The sequence below is a fragment of the Lissotriton vulgaris genome, chromosome 10, assembly GCF_964263255.1.
Source record: "Lissotriton vulgaris chromosome 10, aLisVul1.2, whole genome shotgun sequence".
NCBI lineage: Eukaryota > Metazoa > Chordata > Amphibia > Caudata > Salamandridae > Lissotriton > Lissotriton vulgaris.
The window spans coordinates 68,135,067-68,155,018 of NC_141698.1; the positions used below are offsets into that span (position 1 = coordinate 68,135,067).

At 42.3% G+C, this 19,952-nt stretch overlaps 1 protein-coding gene across 1 annotated transcript in view; it reads left to right on the forward strand.

The window, feature by feature from the left end:
* The window catches only part of LOC147684665 (uncharacterized), a 120,058-nt gene extending 104,064 nt beyond the window's left edge, over positions 1-15,994 (forward strand). The window contains exons 16-19 of the mRNA XM_086939723.1: positions 1,484-1,533; positions 4,084-4,137; positions 13,349-13,402; positions 15,858-15,994. Of these exons, the coding sequence (XP_086795849.1) occupies positions 1,484-1,533; positions 4,084-4,137; positions 13,349-13,402; positions 15,858-15,928 (229 nt within the window). The 3' untranslated portion in view covers positions 15,929-15,994. The remainder of the gene's footprint in view (positions 1-1,483; positions 1,534-4,083; positions 4,138-13,348; positions 13,403-15,857) is intronic.
* Positions 15,995-19,952: the final 3,958 nt, after the last annotated feature.

Genomic DNA, 19,952 nt, shown 5'->3' on the forward strand with positions numbered 1-19,952 from the left:
ATAAGGGGGAGGGAGTAAAAGAAAACACGGAGAGAAGGACGACCGAAACAGAAAGGGCTAGGGCTGGTATTTTATGCCGGCATTTGTTCGTGAACAAATTACAGGGTGCCTGGTGCGGGTAGAGAATTAGGCCGGCATCCGTTTGTAAATACATGCCCAGATGGGGCTGGCAAAATGAACCCGTATGCAAGATGGTTCAATAAATGCATGGCTGGGAGGCGCGCTGAGCCTGATGCGCAGTGAATGCTCGTGAATGAGTTAAAAACGTGGAGAAAATGCATTGACGGCATAAGCGCCTTGTGTGCCAGGATCTTTAAAAGTGCAGAGTGCCTGATGTTACAATGATGCGGTCAAGTGAAATAGTGCCGGTATTCGTTTTTAAAGACATGCCCAGACGGGGCTAGCAAGCTCCATGTGTGTGTCTGTACAGTTGAAAATGCCGATAATCATTTGCAAATACATGCCCTGATGGGGCTGGCACAATGAACCCAAGGAGTATTGGCTGAACTCTAAAAACTGACGATGCAATAAATATTAAAATCTCATGTAACGCGTCCAATACAATTAGGTGGAAACTAACAACTTTTACCTTCGGGGTTAGTTCGAAAAGCTGGCAAAAGTGCCTGAACTATTAACAAGAGCATGAGAGAAAGTTATCTGCGGGCATTTTGCAACGAAATTACGCAAGAAAATATTGAATGTGTCCGTGTGTAATGTAGCTGGGCCTCATGTAAAGCGCTATAACAACTTTTGTTCGAGTTCGCGCTATATAAAACTACAAAACTACAAAAACAAGTTGTGAATGAAAGAAGGGACAGAGAGGAGGAAAGGTGGGAGAGAACACGGCCTGGGGGAAGCTGGCTGGGGAGGGGGAGGAGAAATCCAAATAAGGCTGTGTGCGGGGAGAGAGAGGGGAGGTGCTGGAGCTAGGGAACAGATGGCCGTGAAAGTTTATGGCCCAAAAGCGCGTGCCTGTGGCCACGTGAACTCTAAGAAAACCGCACCAAAAAACCCTTGGTTTCACGAGTATTTTGAGCACTTGAATCTCTCCATTTTCCATTCCTTCGGAATGGAAAAGGCGAGACCTAAAAAGTGCAATGCTACCCCTTAAGAAATGCATTTGTACTAAAATAGCCCCTCTGGTAGGATAACAACAAGGTTCATTTTTTTCACAACTTACAATCAATACTAGCATCCCAATATGTAGACTCACATTTAATCCTTTCACCTTCCATGCACTTTCTCACTAATAGAAACAGTGCTCACTTTGAAACTTAATGCCAAACATGTGAGTAAATCAAAAATATACATACTGTGGTATAAGGGTTCAGCTTTTTACGCCAAATATTTGAGTAAATCACAGATATACGCATTGAGGAAAAAGGGTACAACACTTTGTGTCTTCCAATCAGGCACACCTGCAAGCTCTTTACTCTGCACAGTAAACAGGTCATATTTATGCTGTGTTCCTTTTTGCAGGCGGGGTACCACTGAAGAGAATCTTTGACCCTATAATTGAAGCCAAGGAAGTTGGTGAGTTTTTGGAATGAGTGACTTGAGATGCTGGTGTTGGGGCAATAGTTATTGGGGCACTCGCAATTGGTCTGGGACTGTCTGTGCTTTTGCAATTTGTGGTAATTGTACCGCAACAGTCGTATTTGAAGCAGCAGCACCAGGTGTCAGGGCTGGACTTGGAACCCAAAGCAGCCCAGGTAAATTTTGTCAGACCAGCCCAAATACAGTGCATAGTGAGAAAAGCTGCCGAGTCTGACCACTACAAGTGGGATTTGGGGTGTTTTCCCCTGGAAAATATAGCAAAAATTGTGTATTCTACCACCAACGTTTCATTATATAGTCAATTGTATTTGTTTATAAAGCCTAGTAAATGATGAGCTTACAGTGCACCAGAATAAAACAATCTTTACGGGGCTCTCCAATGATTCCCTCACTATCACCCTTCATCAGTGTCTCTCATCTCTCCAAAGCCCCTCTCTCAGCATTTAATTCATTTTTTTTACACCTCTCTTACCAGTGTAGGGTGTCGGAGCATTTTACATCACACACACACATACAGAGACAATTAATCCTACTTCTGTAAATCAAGGTATAGAAAATGTTGCATAAGACAAAGAGGACTAGAAGGTGTAGGATTCACATGTCATCCTTACTGGTAGGCATGTTTAAGAGTGCTTGGTCTTGGAAAGTACAAACTCAAGATTCAGACCGTAACACATTGGTAAGAATTGAGTTTACTAATAAGAATTTATTTATACCAGAACAAACCCTTTTTAGCAAAATTATGATATTGAAGCACTGGGACAAAAACAAAACACACTAACCTAGATTACGCTTGTCACTGATGAACTGTACAATAACAAAAGGATCTCTGTGACAAAAGTCATAATCCACTGAGCTATACACATAAAATACTGTTCTGATATTTATCTCTTTCCCTGTCTCATGCTACCTTCTCCCAAATAGTCAGTGCTTGGTATTGGGTGGGTCTAGGTGGAGGCTTCGTTTTGTACAGGTTGTCCTTCAACCTTCATTTCTCATTTCTAATGCACCATTTCTAGGACAACTCAATGGCCCATCATTTGCAGTAATCTTGCACCATTGACAAAGCCGCAGACATTTATATAATCCCAATTCTGTCGTCATATAATGTGCAAGTGTACCCTGGGAGGCACTTCCTCACCTTTCCATATCCAAATGGTAGCATCACCTTTCACAAAATTATGAAATCTTTTAAAGTACTTCATGATCTTTACAAAGTAAAACAATAATCAATTCAATAAAAGAATCCAAATTCAATCTTTTGATTTTGTTCCTTAAATGTCAACTCTCTTTCTCCAATCCTCTCACAGTTTATATCTTTGAAGACTTATTAACCATTATCAATGCAGTATAGACCTATCACAGTGTGGCATTCTGTGTCGTCATCAACAAATCACAGTGCAACAATAAACCAACCAACCAATTCCAGCGCATCACACTATGACGTATGATCTCGCTCCTTGCCACAGTTCACCCTCCTTTACAGTTTCTCGCGTGCACACAATTTTACAACTTTTAACAAATGAAATCAAACAATCTTCGCCTGCTTCACTAAAGAAAATCAAACCAATTTAACAATGGGAATATTAAAGTTTTTACACCTTCTGACTTTTTCTATAAAAAAGATTTTCACATTCGCAAGTGAAATCTAGACCAGTGGGAAATCACCCCAATCAATGTAGTGTCATCCTTTGCACAACCAGATTCTGCCAACATCATTCAATATTAATACAATGACAACAGATTATTATAATCCCTATCTCAATTGTGTAGTCAACGGTACGTCATAGTCTACTTCACAAACATTCAGCAGACAAGAAAACCATAAAGTGCATTTTACACTTTTCTCTTAAGTTCAATATTGATATCCCGGGAATTTAGGCTATGTCGAGAGCCTTATAACTCTTTAACTTCTCAACATAAAAAATAATTTTATCTAATCTTTGAATTTACATTCCCTAAATCACTTCTCAATAACACAACAAATAATCACAAATCTTGACGCATTACTCTATTAATGCTCAGACAAAACAGCAACCGACTATAACACAATTTGGGCCTCCATCTGTACTAGGATTTTGCTTGCACAACCACACGTAGAAATAACTCTCATAAATAAGCCTCTCAAGCAAAAAGGTGCAATGCTACCCCTTAAGAAATGCATTTGTACTAAAATAGCCCCACTGGTAGGATAACAACAAGGTTAATTATTTTCACAACTTACAAGCAATACCTAGCATCCCAATATGTAGGCTTACATTTAATCCTTTCACCTTCCATGCACCTTCTCACTTATAGAAACAGTGCTCACTTTGAAACTAAATGCCAAACATGTGAGTAAATCAAAAATATACATACTGTGGTAAAAGGGTTCAACTTTTTACTCCAAATATTTAAGTAAATCACAGATATACGCATTGAGGTAAAAGGGTACACCACTTTATGTGTCTTCCAATCGGGCACACCTGCAAGCTCTTTACTCAGCACAGTAAACAGGTCATATTTATGCTGTGTTCCTTTTTGCAGGCGGGGTACCACTGAAGAGAATCTTTGACCCTATAATTGAAGCCAAGGAAGTTGGTGAGTTTTTGGAATGAGTGACTTGAGATGCTGGTGTTGGGGCAATAGTTATTGGGGCAGTCTCAATTGGTCTGGGACTGTCTGCGCTTTTGCAATTTGTGGTAATTGTACCACAACAGTCGTATTTGAAGCAGCAACACCAGGTGTCGGGGCTGGACTTGAAACCCAAAGCAGCCCAGGCAAATTTTGTCAGACCAGCCCAAATACAGTGCATAGCGAGAACAGCTGCCGAGCCTGACCACTACAAGTGGGATTTGGGGTGTTTTCCCCTGGAAAATATAGAAAAAATTGTGTATTCTACCACCAACATTTCATTATATATTCAATTGTATTTGTTTATAAAGCATAGGAAATGATGAGCTTACAGTGCACCAGAATAAAACAATCTTTACGGGGCTCTCCAATGATTCCCTCACTATCACCCTTCATCAGTGTCTCTCATATCTCCAAAGCCCCTCTCTCAGCATTTAATTCATTTGTTTTACACCTCTCTTACCAGTGTAGGGTGTCGGAGCATTATACATCACACACATACAGAGACCATTAATCCTACTTGTGTAAATCAAGGTATAGAAAATGTTGCATAAGACAAAGAGGACTACAAGGTGTAGGATTCACATGTCATCCATACTGGTAGGCATGTTTAAGAGTGTTTGGTCTGGGAAAGTACAAACTCAATTCAATTCAATTGCTTTATTCGATTTTCACCAAGTAATAAAAAATCATAAAAGCAGTTCATACAAGCAAACATCACATTGCAAATACATATAATAAATAGTTATAAAAACAGTATTAAATCAAGTTTAGGTGATTAATCGATAATTAATAAATTCATGATAGGTTCCTTAGTTTTACAACACTTTTTAAAAACATTGACATGGAACTAATGCAAAGAGGGTTTCCTAATTGTTGGAGATTTAAATAAGCCGGCCTACATTGCCTCCAAGCCCCATCTCTTAGATAGGGTTTCACAGGGGCGGCTGGTGACATTTGAAAGTGGTGGGGCATAAACTAATTTGCATATTGCACCGCAGCGAGCGAGCCCGAACCACCTTGCATCCATCCATACATCATTCATGCATCCACCCATCCATCCATCCATCCACCCACCCACCCATCCATCCATCCACCAATTCTGCATCCATCCTGCATCCATCATTCATTCATGCATCCACCCATCCATCCAGCATCCATCATTCATTCATGCATTCACCCATCCATCCATCCTGCATCCATCATTCATTCATGCATCCACCCATCCATCCATCCACCCATCCATCCTGCATCCATCATTCATTCATGCATCCACCCATCCATCCATCCACCCATCCATCCTGCATCCATCCATCCATCATTCATTCATGCATCCATCCATCCACCCATCCATCCACCCTTCCACCCATCCATCATCCATCCTGCATCCATTCATGTGTCCACCCATCCATCCATCCTGCATCCATCATTCATTCATGCACCCATCCATCCATCCATCCATCCTGCATCCATCATTCATTCATCCACCCATCCATCCATCCACCCATCCACCCATCCAGCATCCATCCATCATTCATGCATCCATCCATCCACCCATCCATTCATCCACCCATCATTCATCCTGCATCCATCCATCATTCATGTATTTTATGACCCTATAACTTGCACACAGCTTGTCAGTGTTTAATACCAGTCTCGAACCTTGTACTCCAGCACCAATGATACATGATTAATATTAATTGTTTTTAAAAACATGTATTTATTCGACACCAATTTCACACCTTAGTCGGAACATCATTTTTATTTGTTTTTTAAAATATCTATTTATTTAACACCAGTGTAAGTCATGTATACATTTTTATGGTTCGATAAGAGGCTCGAACCTGGTTTCCCATCACCAAAGTCGGCCGTGCTATCCGTCCGGGGTTATGTAACAGGGCTATGTAGTGACCAGCCAATCCTGCGCCAGGATTGGCTGGGGGGGCACCATGACTCCTCGCCCAGTCGCCCTGTGTAACTCCGGGGGCTGCGGCCCGCCCCCTGGTCCTCTCTCTAAGGGGGAATTCACAAGAAAACGATCTGCGCATGCGCGGGCATGCTTGTGCCCAAACATACACTTGCGCAGCTGCAGCAGCCCGATCCTTCCCCCCCCCCCCCCCCCACCCCCCTTTCGCACTGCGGGAAGGTCGGGTGTCTCCCGGTTTCCCGGCCGGCAGATAGCGCGATTTTTTTAAATAATTGTGTTTGGCTTCTAGTGACGACGTGGTGGGTCCATGGGGCTTAGTGGGGCTTCGCCCCTACGCCCCAATGGACGCACCGCGCCTGGGGTTTCAACCATCTCACGCGCTCTTTTTTATACAGTTTACAAAAAAGTACAAGATGGAAGGTCGACTGGGTGGATAAATTGTCACATGGGCATAGGGCCAAAGTTCTTTTCCAGTCGTTTTTATCCGGATATGAGACCAGTCGGTGAAAAATATTAAACCTGAATCTAGTCAGGACAAAGCGCTCAAAACCCAAAGTGATGAGAGATAAGTACGGTTGCATTTTGTATGTAGTCAGCAGCGGCTGATGATCGAGCACAGTTCTTTTGCTGACTTCGTTCCCAAGCCTTAAGGTATTAAAATGTTCCATACATAGGTTTTTTAAGGCTTTCTTAGGGATTTTCCCAATTAATTCAGGTTTATGATACCATTCTGGCCTTTCCATGTCCGTCAGGGCTTTCCTCACATACTCAAGCCATTTAATTCTTTTAACATTGGCTAATGACTTGACATCAATGATTATTTCTCGGTTTAGGCCCAGTTCTTGCGACGCCCAAATTCTCCTCCATAGGAGAATTGGCTGGGTTTTAATCAAATCTGTCAGATAATCCATACCTAGTTCTGCATGGGAATTATAATTTGACGTGCTTTTTGGGAGAGACAGAAGATATCGAAAAAAATTATTTTCAATAATCTGGAGTATCGTCACATCATGGTACCCCCATATCCCTGCCCCATACAGGGCAATACTTCTGCATTTGGCGACATATATATTGAGCATTATGCCAGGTTGTTTTCTGCCCAGTTTGCTAGCAAAATGTTTTATAGCCGCAACTGAACGTTTAAATGCTAGCGCTCTATTTTTTACCTCGGGACCCCAACCCCCTGTTGCCTCAATAGTAACTCCTAAATATGGAAATGTTTTTGTGGCTTGTAGTAGGGTGCCTGCCGCTTTCAGTTGTTTACATCTGGCTCCACCTTTGCCAGATGCCATCACAAAGGACTTTTTTGCGTTCAATTTGAGGCCCCTCTCTTCCATGTATGTTATGTATCTATTCAACACTTTTTGTGCGCCAACCTTTGTTCTTGCCATCAACACAGCGTCATCCGCATACAAAAGGGAGCTGATCTGCGTGTTCCCGGCCTTAGGAGAGTCTATATTGCTGGCACCCAGTTCCTTCTCCAAGCTGTTAGTGTATAAAGAAAAAAGAAATGGGGCCAGCACACATCCCTGCCTCACCCCCTTCTGTATGCGAAAAGACCCTGTGCATTCCCCTCCCAAACCGTATCTAACTCTGGCAGAGGCATTCAAGTATAGTTGTCTTAGAAAGAGGACTATCGAAGAATCCACTTTCATCTCCTCTAATGTTGACCAAAGTTTATCGTGTATAACACAATCAAACGCCGACGAAAGGTCGACGAAGATTGCGTAAAAACACCCCTCTTTTGCGCTGGTATATTTCCCTTGCAAGAGAACAAAATTTAGCACTTGTTCCACAGTACCCATCCCTAGCCGGAATCCATATTGTACTGGGGTCAAGATATTCTGTTCTTCTGCCCAGTCCTGGAGCCTAGTCAAGACTACTCTACCTGCTATTTTTACTAGCGAGTCTAAAAGTGATATCGGTCTATAATTTGATGGGCTTTCCCTATCCCCCTTTTTGTATATTGGGATAATCAGTGATTCTGCCCAGGTTTTAATGAAGCCTATATCACAACAAGCCCCCATTACTCGTAAGCAGATAGGTGCCCAAAGATCTATGTTCATTTTGTAGAGATCACTTGGGATCCCATCTGGGCCCGGGGCTTTGTTATTCTGAGAGGACTTAATAGCTACCTTGACCTCCTCAAGTTCGAACTCTAGTGGGATCCGGTGATGTTTACTCAGTAGTTGTTGCTCTGTCAGAGTATTACAGTACAGTTTAGAGAAAAACTCCACCCAGGCGTTTCCATCTATAGTGATTTCTATTTTCGCTGTCACCTTGTTGTTCATGAATGGTGAATTGACTACCTGCCAAAATAACTTGGGGTCTCTGCTTTCCGCTGCCACCAGTAAGTCTTGCCAAGCCTTTTCCTTAATTGCTTTCTTTCTTTGGTCTCTTGCTACTTTATATGCTTTCCTTAATGCTCGATTCGTCTCAAGATCCCTTACTGGATCTTTTAGGGCCTTTTTTAGCACATTGTGTGCCTTGGTGCATTGGGTGTCAAACCAGCCCTTGGGGGTGTTGTTCTTTTTTGGACACTTCCTGGTCAGAGCACCCTTTATGGTCTCCGTGATGTTATTAAAGGCCTCCAGTATTTCTCCACTTGTGGGATTGTCCTTTAAACAAACAAGTAGTGAAGGGAGAGCATCATGCACGATTCTTTGTAAAGTTTTTTCAGGATCGGCCATGCTCCATTTTAAAGCAATGCCGTTTTGGCGTGCTACCGCTAAATTTTGGGTCCATGATAAAGTCTCAGTTAGTGAGGTTGTTTTAACACCCGGTATATTAAGGACAATCTTTAATGGTAGGTGGTCGCTCAGGCCCATAGCAAGAGTTTCAAAGCTCGTAACCCTACTACCAAACCTATTCGGGAGAATTATAAAGTCAATAATTGACTGTAGTCCTCTTGCCATGAAGGTGGGGGTAAATTCGACCTTGGGGTGGCATAACCTATTTGCAAACCCTAGGTCAAACTTGGCCATGATATCATTTAAGATTTCCCCTTTAGTATGGTGTACAAAGTGACTGCTATCCCCGTGTTCCCCCACCCCATATTCCTCAAATCCACATGTGTCGCTAGAACATATGTTCACGTTAAAATCGCCAACCCAAATCCAGATTAATTCCTTTCCTTTTAAGGGTTTTACCTCCCTCATTTCTTTGGAGACTTTCAATAGTTCTTCCTTAAAATGTGCGTTCTCAATGTTATTATAAAAATTGACAACTATCAGCACATTTCTACTGTTTAAATTAATCGTGACCAATTGAAAGTAGGGTGTCGTAGATCTACCTACACTGGTACTGGTGTTAAAACGATTGGACACATAGACACATAGACCCCCTTTATTCCTGCCATGATTGGAGGTGACTGCGGGCACATGGAAGGTTTTAAAACCATCCATGTGCACCTCCTTTAAAGCCCATGTCTCCTGGACACAGAGTATGTCCACATTAGTAACAAACTCAACCCAAAGAGTTTCTGTCACTTTGTTGGCAATCCCACACACATTCCATGTTACTACGCTTATAAGCTGTTCTGTTGGTCTAATTAACGGTTTCCCTACAGCATTCTTCCTTATTGCCCTCCCTTTTATAATTTCATCGCCCTTATCCTTTATCCTATTTATCTTTTTAATTTTGTTCTTTATCCCTATATCATAGACTGGGGTCGTATTTCTCTTACTTCCTACTCTTTGGTCAGATGAGAGGCTCTTATACATACTTTCCTTTCCCCTCACCTGGTTATATTTTGGCTTATTTTTTGGTATATCGAGTCAATCGTTTAGGTCTAGACCCGAGAGTGGTTCATAGAGATTATGGAGTGGAATATTCCAAAAAGGATTAGGGTTTATATGATGATAGTTGTTATGTAGGCCATGATCAAATCTATTGGGATAATGCGGCACGGAGATAGGTGGCAGATCATTGTAACTGAGCCTACTTAGGCTGTGGTCAAATCTATTAGAATAATGCGGCAAGATGCCCGGTGGCTGCTCATGGTACCTATGCCTAACTAGGCTGGGTTGTTGTCTATAGTTAGCTGATGCACGTGAATTGCGGTGACCCCACTTTGAGGGATGGATACGGGGCCTCATCAAACCTTCGGGATAAAAATAACTCAGGTTTCGAGTGGTTACAGTCCCCTCCTGCCTTCCTGAAAACCAGTCCGAGATATGGTTAACCACCCTATAGTCCCTGAAGTTTATGATGATCACATCGCCATCTATATCTTTTGGTCTTACTCCCACCCAGTCGCAACGTCTAACAGATACTATCTCCCCATTTAGGTGTGGTGGGAGAGGTCTGTTAGCCCGAAGCCAATGATTTACTTTATTTTTAAGGCTTGTGTCTGGCTCTATACTGCCCTCTGGTATCTTGGGGACCCCAGTTAATATGATGACATAGTTTAGTGACTCCGGGGGTAGATTTACATTTCTTTTCTGATTTGTTGTGTACTGGTTTTGTGGCGGGTTATTTATTTTCCTCGCCTCTACTGCTGGTGGCACCTTTTTAGTCATGATTTTAGCTTTTCCCTCCTGGGGTACCTGAATTCCCTTTGGTGTTACCTTATTGTCCTTATAGGTAGGGGTATTTTTTGGCTGATCATTAGTATGAATCAAGGTGTTCTGTGGGGGGTGTGTATCTACTTGGCCATTATCAATCCCTTTACTTTGTCCCGTTACCTTGGATGTTTGTATTTCCAGAATACGCTCCACAGTTTCTCCCAACCTTTTCACCCTCTCTAAAATAGGAAGCATGAAGGATCTGAGGAGGTGTTCAATGTCCTCTACAAGTCCCCCGTGCGTCTTGCTAGATAGAGGCACGCTCAGTTCTGCTTGTGGCTTATTTGGTACTTCTTTCGCAGTGGCCTTATTAGTTTTATCGGTAAAGATTTTTGCTAGCGGTGTTACTTTTGTAGTTGTGGACCTTTTTCTACTCCCTGCCTTTCTCGCCTTTTTCCTTGGTGGAGAATGGCAAGCTTCGTGACTTCTCTTACTCTGTGTCTTTGCAACTGGTGGATTATCTATGTGTTTTCCTCCTTGTACAAACTCAGGATTCAGACCGTAACACATTGGTAAGAATTGACTTTACTAATAAGAATTTATTTATACCAGAAGAAACCTTTTTTTAGCAAAATTAGGATATTGAATTACTGGGAAAAAAACAAAACACACTAACCTAGATTACGTTTGTAACTAATAAACTGTACAATAACAAAAGGATCTCTGTGACAAAAGTCGTAATTTACTGAGCTATACACATAAAATACTGTTCTGATATTTATCTCTTTCCCCATCGCATTGTACCTTCTCCCAAATAGTCAGTGCTTGGTATTGGGTATGTCTAGGTGGAGGCTTTATTTCGTACAGGTTGTCCTTCAACCTTCATTTCTCATTTCCAACTCACCATTTCTAGGAAAACTCAATGGCCCATCATTTGCAATAATCTTGCCCCATTGACGAAGCCACAGACATTTATATAATCCCAATTCTGTCGTCATATAATGTGCAAGTGTACCCTGGGGAGGCACTTCCTCACCTTTCCATATCGAAATGGTAACATCACCTTTCACAAAATTATTAAGTCCTTTAAAGTACTTCATGATCTTTACAAAGTAAAACAATATTCAATTCAATAAAAGAATCCAAATTCAATCTTTTGATTTTGTTCCTTAAATGTCAACTCTCTTTCTCCAATCCTCTCACAGTTTATATCTTTGAAGACGTATTAACCATTATCAATGGAGTATAGACCTATCACAGTGTGGCATTCTGTGTCGTCATCAACAAATCACAGTGCAACAATACACCAACCAACCAATTCTAGCTCATTCACTATGACGTATGATCTCGCTCCTTGCCACAGTTCACCCTCCTTTACAATTTCTCGCGTCCACACAATTCTACAACTTTTAACAAATGAAATTAAACTATCTGTGCCTGCTTCACTAAAGAAAATCAAAGCAATTTAACAATGGGAATATTAAAGTTTTTACACCTTCTGACTTTTTCTATAAAAAAGATTTTCACATTCGCAAGTGAAATCTAGACCAGTGGGAAACCACCCCAATCAATGTAGTGTCAACCTTTGCACAACCAGATTCTGCCAACATCATTCAATATTAATACAATGACAACAGATTATTATAATCCCTTTCTCAATTGTGTAGTCGATGGTACGTCATAGTCTACTTTACAAACATTCAGCAGACAAAAAAAACATAAACTGCATTCTACACTTTTCTCTTAAGTTCAATATCGATATCCTGGGATTTAAGGCTACGCCGAGCCTGATAACTCTTTAACTTCTCCACAAAAAAAATATAATTTAATCAAATCATTGAATTTATATAACTTAAATCGCTTCTCAATAACACAACAAATAATCACAAATCGTGACACATCACTCTATTTTATTTTTTAACGTATTTTATTGATTTTCTTCTCCATGCACACAAACATACATTTTTATCCATACTATAACTGCAATTCGGCCTTAATTTCAATTCCCCCCTGTATCTAACTTTAATAGGTCGGACGTTTCCTGGCAGTATACTTTAGTACATTTTGGAATCCCCACTCCTACTACAATTGAGTCTCCCCAACTACCTACCCACAGTAACTTTTCCCTCCCCCCTCCCTCCCCACCTGTTGTCATAGTCACTCAGGGTAACTGTAGTTCTATTGTTTAATCCTGCTCAGGAGCCGCTTTTCAATATTCCTATGACACATCACCCTATTACTGCTCAAACAAAACGGCAACCGCCTTTAACACAACCTGGGCCTCCACCTGTACTAGGATTTTGCCTGCACAACCACACATACAAATTTCTCCCACAAATAAGCCACTCAAGCAAAAAAGGTTCAATGCTACCCCTTAAGAAATGCATTTGTACTAAAATAGCCCCTCTGGTAGGATAACAACAAGGTTCATTCTTTTCACAACTTACAATCAATACTAGCATCCAAATATGTAGACTCACCTTTAATCCTTTCACCTTCCATTCACTTTCTCACGAATAGAAACAGTGCTCACTTTGAAACTAAACGCCAAACATGTGAGTAAATCAAAAATATACATACTGTGGTAAAAGGGTTCAACTTTTTACGCCAAATATTTGAGTAAATCACAGATATACACATTGAGGTAAAAGGGTACAACACTTTATGTGTCTTCCAATCGGGCACACCTGCAAGCTCTTTACTCTGCACAGTAAACGTCATATTTATGCTGTGTTCCTTTTTGCAGGCGGGGTACCACTGAAGAGAATCTTCGACCCTATAATTGAAGCCAAGGAAGTTGGTGAGTTTTTCGAATGAGTGACTTGAGATGCTGGTGTTGGGGCAATAGTTATTGGGGCAGTCGCAATTGGTCTGGGACTGTCTGTGCTTTTGCAATTTGTGGTAATTGTACCACAACAGTCATAAATGAAGCAGCAACACCAGGTGTCAGGGCTGGACTGGGAACCCAAAGCAGCTCTGACAAATTTTGTCAGACCAGCCCAAATACGGTGCATAGCGAGAACAGCAGGCGAGCCTGACCACTACAAGAGGGATTTGGGGGGTTTTCCCTTGGAAAATATAGCAACAATGGTGCATTCTACAACCCACCTTTCATTCTATATTCAATTGTATTCGTTTTTTAAAGCATAGTAAATGATGAGCAAACAGTGCAACAGAATACAACGATATTTATGGGGCTCTTCAATGATTCCCTCACTATCACCCTCCGGCAGTGCCTCTCATCTCTCCATAGCTCTTAGCATTTAATTAATTTGTTTTATAGCACCTATCTCACCAGAGTAGGGTGTCCGTGTATTTTACATCACACACACACACACACACGCACACACATACAGAGACAATTCTACGTGTGTAAGTCAATGTATAGAAAATGTTGCACACATGTCATCCATACCGGTAGGCATTTTTAAGAGTGCTTGGTCTGGGGAAGTACAAACTCAGGATTCAGAACGTAACACATTGGTAAGAGTTGACTCTACTAATAAGAATTCATTTCTACCCAAACAAACCCTTTTTTAGCAAAATTAGGATAATGAAGCACTGGGAAAAAAACACACTAACCTACATTACGTTTTTAACTAATGAACTGTAATTAACAAAAGGATCTCTGTGACAAAAGCAGTACTCCACTGAGCCATACACAAAAAATACTGTTCTGATATTTATCTCTTTCCATGTCTCATGCTACCTTCTCCCAAATATTCAGTGCTTGGTATTGGGTGGGTCTAGGTGGTGGCTTCATTTCGTACAGCTTCTCCTTCAACCGTAATTTTTAATTTCAAAGGCACCATATCTATGAAAACTCAATGGCCCATCCTTTGCAGTAATCTTTCACCATTGACGAAGCCACAGACATGTATGTAATCCCAATTCTGTCATCATATAATGTGCAAGTGTACCCTGGGGAGGCGCTTCGTCACCTTTCCTTATCGAAATGGTAACTTCACCTCTCACAAAATTATTAAGTTCTTTTAAGCACTTCATGATCTTTACAAAGTTCAATAATACCCAGTTCGATAAAAGAATCTAAATTCAATCTTTTGATTTTGTTCCCTAAATGCCAAATCTCCTTCTTCAATCCTCTCACAGTTTATATCTTTGAAGACTTATTAACTAATTCCAGCGCAGCACACTATGAAGTATGATCTCGCTTCTTGCAGCAATTCACCCTCCTTTACAATTTCTCTCATACACACAATACAACAACATTTAACAAATGAGATCAAACAATCTTTGCCTGCTTCACTAAAGAAAATCAAAGCACTTCAATGGGTTCTACAAACATAATTCAATATTAATACATGACAACAGATTTTTATAATCTCTATCTCAATTGTGTAGTCGACGGTACCTCATAGTCTACACTACAAATGTTCAGCAGGCAAGAAAAGCATAAAGCGCATTCTACACTTTTCTCTTAAGTTCAATATCGATATCCTGGGATTTAAGGCTACGCCGAGCCTGATAACTCTTTAACTTCTCCACAAAAAAATATAATTTAATCAAATCATTGAATTTCTATAACTTAAATCGCTTCTCAATAACACAACAAATAATCACAAATCGTGACACATCACTCTATTAATACTCAAACAAAACGGCAACCGCCTTTAACACAACCTGGGCCTCCACCTGTACTAGGACTTTGCCTGCACAACCACACGTACAAATTTCTCCCACAAATAAGCCACTCAAGCAAAAAAGGTGCAATGCTACCCCTTAACCCCTTCCACGCTGATGGCGAGCTGGGCTCGTCATGGCGTAGCCTCCTCGCACGCTGATGACGAGCCCAGCTCGTCACGTAACATGCGTTTTTAAAAATCTCAGCGTACGAGCGGAATTCTGCTAGCGCGCATGAGGTTAAGAAATGCATCAGAACTAAAATAGCCCCTCTGGTAGGATAACAACAAGGTTCATTCTTTTCACAACTTACAATCAATACTAGCATCCCAATATGTAAACTCACATTTAATCCTTTCACCTTCCATGCACTTTCTCACTAATAGAAACAGTGCTCACTTTGAAACTAAATGCCAAACATGTGAGTAAATCAAAAATATACACACTGTGGTAAAAGGGTTCAACATTTTATGCCAAATATTTGAGTAAATCACAGATATACGCATTGAGGTAAAAGGGTACAACACTTTATGTGTCTTCCAATCATGCACACCTGCAAGTTCTTTATTCTGCACAGTAAACATGTCATATTTATGCGGTGCTCCTTTTTGCAGGCGGGGTACCACTGAAGAGAATCTTCGACCCTATAATTGAAGCCAAGGAAGTTGGTGAGTTTCTGGAATGAGTGACTTGAGATGCTGGTGTTGGGGCAATAGTTATTGGAGCAGTCGCAATTGGTCTGGGACTGTCTGTGCTTTTGCAATTTGTGGTAAGTTGTAGAACTTGCTCGCTTCTTCTTTTCCCACGTACAATGCAGTGAACTACAGACAGTTATCATGAAGTGTGAAACAAAGTTATTACAATGACTACAAATTAGGTCTTTTGGTCTCAGACCTCCTTTGTCACAAGCGAGACTACATTTCTAACCTTCTAATAAAACAAATTGTATGTTAGCTAAACAATGTACTAAGCAAAATCAAAACAACAAGTGTACCAAGAAATGATTTACCACCGCATCTTCCTTTATATAACATAAGGAAAAATATGGTAAAAGGTTAACGTCTGTATTCAAGCATTACATTCCAATGTGATTATTTTTCATAATTACATCTAACAATAACTTTTCTCAGTAAACATTTAAAAACGTTATTATTATTAATCATACATTTTGCAGAGTTATGTGAAGCTTTTCATTAAAGGGATAGTCATGGAAAGGTCAATGTTTTAAACATTTTATGCATGTTTCCACACATCTAGTCAAGTTAATTGTAAAGCAAAGCTGCTTGGGGCATTTTCGGAGGCCAAATACAAATAAGTATAACTAACTACTGCAAAGTGCACATTTCTAAACGTCTTCTCGGTTCAATATAAATTACACATAAAATACTGCACTTGTGGTTTTAACTATATTATTTTCATTTCCAATAAAGTCTCTATCATCGGCATGGGTGAAGCTGGTCATGTTATCAGTGGATTTTAGAAAGTAACGTACCCTAGATGGGGACATTTCAGGGCCACACTTCTCCATGCCAAGGATTGTATCATAAGACAGAGGCCCAGAAGGGACCTATGCACCCATTTTTACTGACATCCTGCTTTGTTGAGGAAGAGAAGAGGCCCTGAACTACCCGGGGGGGGGGGGCAGTCCTGAGCCAGTAGGGTGTTGCCCCAATCTCTTTAAATTAAACTGACTGCATTAAAATGGTAGCAAGGAGCTTTACAATAACAATTTACTTGCCGGTTACTTTTCTAGGACAAATTCACTGAAGTGCAAGCATTGCATACTGCAGAGGAATGCAGCCTGTGGACAAATCTGAGTTGAGCTCTGATGGAACGAAGCACTGGCAAAGCCAATAGATCTAGTGTTGGCTGCTAGCCTTTTGGCTTGCTGGTGTTTGTTTTGCCATGGATTTTGCAAAATGTTACACTTGGGGAAGCTACCGGGCTCTAGCCAATCTAAAAAAACAACTGGTAAAAGTAAAGTGTTTGTTTGGTTTCAGAAAGTGCACATTGCCTTAGTGGTCTCTGGCACTGAAAATAACTACTTTGTGTATGTGTGGCAGTGCTCCTTGTGAAAGAGCAGAATGCCTTCACTCGCAGTGAAGTTAGCCAGTGGCTGAAATGGACTGACCCAATATCCCATGCTGAGCGATGTGGTGGGTGGATGGAAAATTTGAATGACACGACAGCAGACCAAGGGAAAAAGAGGGTTGGCTGGTAGTCTCTATAAGTGAGTATGTTTTATATATAATTGTAGTAAAATCAAAAGGTCTTGTCTAACACCAAACCTAAAAAACTGCTAGACTTCCAATTCAGATAATCATTACTTAGAAACAGAAGGCACTTAAGGCATTTCCTTCATTGAAGAACTGGCACTTTTAAAGGCAGAGGCATGGGGTGTAGAAAAAGGAGCAAACAATCGAATATGGTACACCCCAGGATACAAAGATTAAAGTTCGAAACAGGAATATGTAAGAAAGTGAAAGCACAATGTCTTAAACCCATGGGAAAGGGTTGCACACCCTGTCTCTCTAGCAGTACCAGTGCATCAGTTATCCCAACGCTTGTCTGATGTTAAGATATTACTTTCCCTTCCTCCTGCTCCTCACCATCTTCCACCCACCGTTCGTCTCTTCTCCCTTTCTCCTTTCTTCACGCACTCTACTTTTCTCTTGCTGCCCTTCTTACTCTTGCACTCCTCCGTCTCTTCTACCCTCTTGCCTCCAATACTTATAGTCCCATGCTTCACTACCCTTGTTTTTTTTTTATTTGTCCCTCTCACTCTCCTATCCACTCCCTCGATTCCTCAACAGCAACCCTTCTATTTCACTTTTCTCTCATAAAGCTGTTATTCCTCATTTTAGTCTGTCCTCTCTTTCTCCTAATCTGCTTGTCAATCAATCAATCAACCATTTGTACAGCGCGTTACATACCCGTGAGGGTCTCAAGGCGCTGGGGAGGGGAGGGTTGGGGCCTATACTGATCGAACAGCCAGGTCTTGAGAAGTCTCCTGAAGGTCAGCAGGTCTTGGGTCTGTCGTAGGCTCAGTGGGAGGGTATTCCAGGTTTTGGCAGCGAGGTGGGAGATGGATCTCCCGCCAGTGGATGTATGTCAGTACAACGTGATCTTATAGATCGTGGTACTTGACAACGCTGCCATTACAACGCAAGCCGTTACAACGACTTGCGTTGGAGGGCGTGGATTGTGGATTATTATAATTTTATATTCCAACACCAGTCCACGTAACAGCAGGGAAGGTGTTGGAATATAAAATTACAATATTCCTTAACCAAAAGCGCCATCCAGCGCAAGTCGTAGTAACGACTTGCGTTGTAATGGCAGCGTTGTTAAGGTAGTGCTGTGTAAACACCGCCTTGTAAACGATGTTCCCCCCGCCAGTGGTTGGTTTTTCGGATACGCGGGTCGGTGGCGAGTACAAGGTCGGCGGAGCGGAGCTGGCGGTTAGGGATGTAGAAGGAAAGTCGTCTGTTGAGGTAGGCTGGACCGGTCTCGTGGAGTGCCTTGTGTACGTGGAGGAGGAGTTTGAAGGATATCCTCTTGTTGACCGGCAGCCAGTGCAGGTTTCTCAGGTGGGGAGTGATGTGGCCGTGGCGTGGGACATCGAGGATTAGTCGTGTCGAGGCGTTTTGGATACGTTGCAGTCGTTTGATGAGCTTGGTCGGGGCTCCTGCGTAGAGGGCGTTTCCGTAGTCGAGTCTGCTGCTGACGAGGGCCCGAGTGACTGTTCTTCTTGTATCTGTCAGGATCCACCTGTAGATCTTGCGATGCATGCGGAGGGTGTTGAAGCAGGAGGGGGAGATGGCATTGACTTGCTTGGTCATGGAGAGCGTTGAGTCGAGGATGATTCCCAGGTTGCGTGCGTGGTCGGTGGGTGTCGGGGCTGCCCCCAGTGCCGTCGGCCACCAGGAGTAGTCCCAGGCTGATGGGTTGGAGCCGAGGATGAGGACCTCCGTTTTGTCCGAGTTCAGCTTCAGTCGGCTGATCTTCATCCAGTTGGCGACGGCCTTCAATCCTTCGTGGAGGTTGGCTTTGGCGATAATGGGGTCCTTGGTGAGGGAGAGGATCAGTTGAGTGTCGTCGGCGTAGGAGATTTAGTTGAGGTCGTGCTGTCGGGGGACGTGAGCGAGCGGGGCCATGTAAATGTTGAACAGTGTCGGGCTGAGGGAGGATCCCTGGGGTACGCCGCAGATGGTGTCGGAGGCTTTGGATCGGGATGGGGGAGGCAGACGCTCTGTGTTCTGCCGGAGAGGCAGGAGGGGGTCCATTCCAGGGCTTTGTCTTGGATCCGTATGGCCTGGAGGCGTGCGCGTAATGTGCGGTGGCAGACGGTGTCGATGGCAGCGGAGAGGTCCAGGAGGACGAGGGCTGCGGTCTCACCATTGTCCAGCATGGTCCTGATGTCGTCAGTGGCGCCGATGAGACCGGTTTCGGTGCTGTGGTTGCTGCGGAACCCTGGCAGGGAAGGGTTCAGGATTCTGTTTTCTTCGAGGTATCAGGTTAGCTGTCTGTTGATGATCTTCTCGATGATCTTGGCCGGGAACGGGAGCAGAGAGATGGGCCGGAAGTTCTTGAGGTCTCTGTGGTCTGCCTTGGGTTTTTTGAGTAGGGCGTTGATCTCTGCGTGTTTCCAGCTCTCTGGGAAGTTCGCAGTCTTGAGGGAGAGATTGATGACGTTGCGCAGGTGGGGT